Raw genomic sequence first — 6,702 nt, forward strand, 5'->3', positions numbered from 1 at the left:
GTTTCATTTCAAATTTCTTGTGTAATGCCTTTGAATTATGAAACCAAGTTGAAGATTGCTGATCATCTTTTGAAGAAAGAACATTCTGAGAGGAGATTATCCATAATGTACAATACTAGCAAGGGAACTATTTTTCGTATAAAAAAGAATATTCTTCCATTTATCAAAAAAGGATTTCTTTCCTCATCATTAAGTGAAAATAAAAACGGATTTGATGAAAAAGTCCTTGATATTTTTCAGCGTCTAAGGGATCAGAATGTTCCAGTTTCTGGAACTCTTTTAAAAAAAATTTGAACCATTAATAATCGGAAAATATAGAAATACTAGATGTTTCAAAAAATTTTCCCCCGAAATTTATGGAATTTTATACTCTTCGTCCAAAAATGCGTGGATGACAAGAGACATTTTTATATCCTGGCAAAAAAATTAATGAAAAAATGATTGTCGCAGTAAATAGGGATTCCAGGAAATAGCGATCCGTAGTAAATAGAGCGCATAGTATTCAAATATAAATAAATTAAGCAATTTATATGTCTATTTAGTAATAATCATTTTTATTTTTGAAAATGTTTTTATTTTTTGCAAAAAATAATAAATTTTTATTTGAGCATGGGATATCTATCGATGTGCAATTATGAAAGGGATCAGATTATTGATTATCTAGTCAATGCGAATTTACCGTCAACACTCAGTACCGCCAATGAAATTCGTTCCTTCAGGCTCCGGGCGAGTAAGTTTATTCACTTTCCGCCGAATCTTATGTTTAAACGTGGAGTTGATCATTTTGTCCGATTTTTTACTGTTGAAGAACAAGAACAACTTTATGATTATGTCCGGTTGTGTCACCTGGATACGGGGCATCCAGGTCGAGATAAATTATTCAATCATATGAAGAACTTGGCATATGGAATTAGCATAGAACATGTGAATCATGTTCTAAGTGCATGTACAACTTGCATAGCTCGTCGTACGCTCGCAACCAGGAGACAAATTACTCCAATAATTGCCAAGTTTTCACGAGAAAGGCTGATTATCGATCTTGTGGACCTAAGATATTACAGCGATCAAAATAGTGGCGAAAAATGGTTGCTGGTGATAATGGACTCGTTTACGAAATACTGTTGGACTTCAGCACTGAAATCAAAGAACTCGGCTGATGTGATACCGAGGATACGAAGTGTTGTTCTTTCTTTGGGGGAAGTATTCATAATACATACCGACAATGGACTTGAATTCTGCAACTCGCGGATGACGCAGTTGTGCGAAGAATTTGGAATTCGCCATGTCAGGGGGAGGGCCCGATGTCCCTGGATACAGGGTCAAGTGGAACGACTTAATCAGACACTCAAATGGATGCTCAGTTCGACGTTATTAACCAACGGGAATGGATTTCGTTGGATTGATATCCTCGAAAATATAACATACGCATATAATACAAGGATACACTCTACAACGCGCTTTTCTCCTGTTCATTTGATGTATGGCCCACGGATTAGAGAACAAATGGCTCGAGGTCATACTCAGGCACTCATTGAATATATTGATTCCATCAATCAACTTGACTACAATGAAGAGCCAAGAACCGAGCAAATTCAACAAGAACTACATGGACTTGATGTGGAAACAAACGACAACGAGATGGATCGACTTGTAGTAGCTTCTGCAGCAGCCGAAGATTTACGAGATATTGCGAGGAGGAATACTAATAGTGCTGCTGAATCCATGAGGAGACGATCTAATTGGAGGAATGATATCCTTGACTTTCCTCTGGGGACGAAAGTGGTCATCCACACCGACACAGATACGAATACAACAACACGCCGTCGACCATTCCACGAACATTTGGATTGTACTGAATATACTGTCGTTGGGATTTTACAGCACGACAGGGTCCAAATTAGTTCGACGAATATGTTGATCAATCATGAGGCCCCTTACGAGATCGATATTAATAGACTAGCTATCGTTGGAAAACTATAAAAATTTTGTTTCGGAATAAACTTCTTTATATCTTAAATTTTTGTTCTTTTATGATTGCAATCGAAAATAGACAACTATTTGCTATTTCAAAAAAAAAAGAATTTGAATTACTTTTCCATATTTTCATTTTTGTTTAAATAAAATGAAATCGAAACTAAAATACACTCCATAAAGATTTAAACGCGAAATTGACTAAATTGTTAACAAAAAGCGTCATTTAAACATTTAAAAAAATTAACAATTCAAACAATAAACGAATCTATTCTTAAGCAAATATTTTCATTATTCCTGTACGATTTTAAAGCAGATTTTGTAGTAAGCTATTTATTAATTTATAAAATTATCAAATTAACGAAAAAATCGTCCTGCACAGTATTTGTCTTTATAGATTTCTCTATTTGGACAATATAAAATTTTATAATTATTTTACTTCGGATCGCTATTTCCTGGTATCTCTATTTACTGTAACAATGATTATTCAAAAAAGAAAAATCTTAATGTTATTAGATAACGCTGCTTGCCACAAAATATCGACATTTAGCAACGTTGATTTTTTATTTTTACCAAAAAATACGATACCAATACTTCAACCATTGGATGCTGGAATCATTAAAAATTTCAAGGATAATTATTTGAATTGTCTAATTGATTTTTTATGTTTTCAAGACGACCAGGATTTGTTTATAGAGTCTTTATCCAAATTAAATTTGCGGCAAGTGGCAACAATAATCTCAGATGCTTGGAATAATGTATCCGCGGATATTATTTATAACTGCTGGCAAAAGGTTTTTCGACAATCTCCATCAGACTCGAGTTGCATAAATGAATCATCTGAAGAAATATTTAATAATGTTATTGATGAATGTTTTGATGAAATAGAAGATAATGATCCAAATATCTATGAGAATATAAGCTGCGAACCATCAATATCACAAATTTTAAGTTTGATGGAAAACTTAGAGACAAACATCTTTGATTTGATTCCAAATTCTCTTCATGATTTTTATGAATTCAGAAAGAAAGTGTCGTTAGGAATTAAATATAAATATGGAGAAAAATTAACTGATTATTTTAAAAAATAATGTTCTTTTTCTTTATTTATTGAGCTTTTTGAAAAACCTCTTTTTTGGGGAAACCTCTGATTTGAGGCACTTAGTGCCCCATTTAGAGGTCGGACTGTAGATGTAAAAAAATTCGATAAAAAGATAAACCATTAAAAAACTTTGAGGAATTAAAGAATTTTCATACAATAAAATTTCAATAAATATAGAAATAGTAAAGAAATAGGGTCTGTAAAAAAGTCAAAACAAAATTAAATAGTTAAAATGTACAAAAAGATTAAATTATTGTGAAAATAAAACCAATTCAATTACAAAATATCGAATATTATAAGAAATTCTGTAAGTCAACAATATATTTAATCAGTTTTAATACAGACTTTAACCATTAGAAAATAAACTTAAAAAATAAACAACAACAAAAAGAATTGTAAATAACAACGTGCTAATATTTTATTATAATATATTTAAAATTTCAATTTATTTCTTTCATAATTTATTAGTTATGAAAAATTAAAAGTCTTAGAAAAGTCTTATTCTATTATTTCATGGTGAAATATTCAAATAAAAAGCTTGCCGTAACCAGTTTATTTTGATTGAGGTACTGTCAGTCTAACTACAGCAAAGCCCTGCTAGCATGCGATTACGTACTAGACCAACTACAAGCTTTTCAAAAATAACAAAATCAGTATAATTGCGGATGCTTGAGTATCCATAACAGGATCTGATTCGGTCATAGTTAGGCGAAACTTTTGTGGCAGTTATTAACCAATTTGCCCTAACTATAAACATAAAAATTGCTTCCCCCAGTTTTTTTGCCAATCATTTGAATATAAAATTTGAAATGCACCGCATTCACTAAAACTTCAGAGGTAGAAGAAATTATAATGAAACAGCTATGCGTAGTTTAAACAACCCCCAAAACATATGAAGACGTGGTTAGGACAGAAAAACAAAGATCAGAATGACGTGAGTTCAAATTTACAATCAGATTGACTATATACATGTAAGAATTAATTGAAATATATATTGGTATTCTGCAAGGCGTCTTCTTATCGCCAATATTCTTTGATAAAAAGTCGTATTTCTATTTTTCAATCTCATCGACACAAATAAAAAGTGAATGTATCTCACTAGCTTATACCTTCTGACATAATCAAATGACTTAATTCGAAACTTTGTCAGGAATTCTAATTAAATGACGTATTTTTTGCAGTCTGTAGCTTTATAATATGTCGCAAAATACGCTTCCAACAATCCCATGCTGTGAATCATGGTGACCTTCATAGTTGACAGGGTTGATATGGTGACCTACATAGTCAAACACTAATTACTAACTTTTGTATTCACAATCGATAAATAAATACAATCATATTATTAACTAAAATCACCCTGATCGTATGGCGGAATATAATAACGCATATACATAGAATCAGACGGCTGAGATTTGACAAGCGTGCACGCTAGCGGAGCGTCGCGTTTCTTTTTGTGTTCATTTCTTTCATGAAACTAAACCAAATATAAGAGCTATTTATCTGGTCAACGTAGACATCAGATCTGTATCTACAGAAGAATTGTCCCACAATAGTCCCCTGGGGTAACACTCCTAGGCGGCCACGACTAGAAAGCCAGCAGATCCAAAAAGATCACACCATTACAGACACTAATTACTAACTAAAGTAACCCTGATCGTATGGCGCAATATAATACTAAATCAGACAGTCTGGAAAATACAAATCAAAAGTAACTAACATATTAAAACCATCTTAATCTAACCACGTGAAAAACCATAGTTGATAACGTTTAATTATAGAGTATTCAAAACAAGAAAGAGAACGAGTTAATTTAAGAGTATATTTTTCTCGTAGGGCACCCCAGTGTCACTAGGCTCGAGAGCAGATTTTCTAATCTTGAAATTTTCATACATAGCACTGACAAGATCAGTAACGACAATATCCGTAGAATTATGTGAAATAAGTCTCATGGCAAAAACCCCATCAGACCTCAAATAGTTGAGGACAAAGTCCCTAAGAGTGGAATACATATCCCCCTCATCAATCAGTTCATCCCGAATGTGCTTCCTGATGTAGTTAATACTGTCACTTTTGAACAGCGAATACCAAACCCACTTGCACAAACTAAAGGCATTGAAACAGACTGCCATTATCAGCCAAAACCAATAAAATGCAAAAATTGCCTCTGAGAATAAATTTATCGACAACACACATTGCACTGTGTATCGATGACCTATGACTTCATATCCCATCTCCCTCACGTTAAAGTCACACAATGTGATTCGTGGGAAGTAATAGGACCCCTTAAAACTTTCCCCATTTATGAAATTCTGGACCAATCTGATTCCATACCCATTTACTACTCCATTTGACAAAAGCATGTCGATCAATATGAACTGTGCCACTGTATTTAATAGGTACATGCTCTTTGTGGTAACGTACAACAATGTGATGTAGTTTCCGTACTTCCGGCCTGTACAAACGCAGGCAGCCCGCATTATTTCCTTCACAAAATCAACCCTCCTGGTGTTAGGCCTGTTCCACCGCTTCCTCATCTCCAAATAACGGTCAAAATGTTTAGTAAGCATCTTCACACAGTTGTCCTTAGTGTCCATATTCCCTGCATCGATGTACTGGATTGATATGTTTATTATGTTGTCCAAATTCATTCCACTGCTCTCGTTATTCGCCCTCCAAAATAAACATGGGAGTTGGTAAAAAAGTGCCAATCCGAGTAGAATGAAAGGCATCCATTGGTAGTACCGCAGTTGAGGCTTGTCCTTCAGGCTGTTGGTCTCGGGGACCATTTCGTCCATGGATATGTAGTAAGTGTTCTTTACCCAGCAGATGTTGCTTGTATAACGAATATAATTTCCTAATTAATTTGTTATTAATTAATTTAAACCTGTGAATTGTGCTGGGCACCAACATTCTATTGGTTCGCCGACATATTGTTTGGTGGTGACCACAACTGCGAATAAAATTAGAAGCATGGATGTGTAGATGTGGTTGAGACGGTCTGTCGCGTCGTCGTCCTTTCGGTTCCCTGCACTGCTCCTTATCACGTTTAAGAGATCCATCTGGCAGAAGAAATGCGCAACAAAGTGTATTTATATGAAAATAAATCGTTAATTGATATTAAATCAATTTACAAAATAATCTTATTAATTTATTTAAAAAATTACTTTTTTTGGCAAATAATACTAAAAACATTTCATTTGGGAAGAGATTTTATTTATGTTTTAAATTTGTATAAAAATTGATTATTTTGCACGTTTTAAATTTCCCCGCAAATCGATATTAAAATTCAATAAAGAATTTTTTATATAAACAATGATCTTCAATATGAATTTGATTTCTTTTCATGGACTTGGTAGAGCATCGAGAAAGTGCATTCTGAATATCAGAAAGTGACTAGATTAATTATTTATGTTTTAAATCCGTATAAAAATTGATTATTTTGCACTTTTCAACTTTTCCTCAACTCGATATTAAAATGCAATTAAAAATTGATTTTTCAATTTCTTATTCAAAGTTCAATAATTTATCAAGATTAATGTTAATTAACTATAAAATCGTTATTTTGATAAAAAAGTGTAATTAAGTGTATTTAAATGTAGATTTATGTAAATAAATTATACAAATTTACT

At 33.0% G+C, this 6,702-nt stretch overlaps 2 protein-coding genes across 2 annotated transcripts; one reads left to right on the forward strand and one right to left on the reverse strand.

The window, feature by feature from the left end:
* The first annotated feature begins 759 nt into the window (after nt 1–759).
* On the forward strand, nt 760–1,980 carry LOC115231902 (KRAB-A domain-containing protein 2-like). Its single transcript, XM_029801798.1, has one exon. The coding sequence runs from the start codon at nt 760–762 to the stop codon at nt 1,978–1,980; it is 1,221 nt and encodes a 406-aa protein (XP_029657658.1).
* Nucleotides 1,981–4,846: 2,866 nt separating this feature from the next.
* Nucleotides 4,847–6,136, reverse strand: LOC115231911 (innexin unc-9-like). The gene is made up of 2 exons (XM_029801806.1): nt 5,958–6,136; nt 4,847–5,927 (listed from the first exon to the last, which is right to left on the reverse strand). The coding sequence occupies exons 1-2, from the start codon at nt 6,130–6,132 to the stop codon at nt 4,879–4,881; spliced, it is 1,224 nt and encodes a 407-aa protein (XP_029657666.1). The 5' UTR covers nt 6,133–6,136; the 3' UTR covers nt 4,847–4,878.
* Nucleotides 6,137–6,702: the final 566 nt, after the last annotated feature.

The sequence above is a fragment of the Octopus sinensis genome, unplaced genomic scaffold (genome assembly GCF_006345805.1).
Source record: "Octopus sinensis unplaced genomic scaffold, ASM634580v1 Contig18956, whole genome shotgun sequence".
Lineage (NCBI taxonomy): Eukaryota > Metazoa > Mollusca > Cephalopoda > Octopoda > Octopodidae > Octopus > Octopus sinensis.

Excerpts from the sequence above, each read along its gene's own strand:
- LOC115231911 (XM_029801806.1), bottom strand. The coding sequence starts at position 6,132 with ATGGATCTCTTAAACGTGATAAGGAGCAGTGCAGGGAACCGAAAGGAC. Across the intron at positions 5,928-5,957 it reads GTGCCCAGCACAATTCACAG|GAAATTATATTCGTTATACA; the intron begins GTTTAAATTAAT and ends CAAATTAATTAG.
- LOC115231902 (XM_029801798.1), top strand. The coding sequence starts at position 760 with ATGTTTAAACGTGGAGTTGATCATTTTGTCCGATTTTTTACTGTTGAA.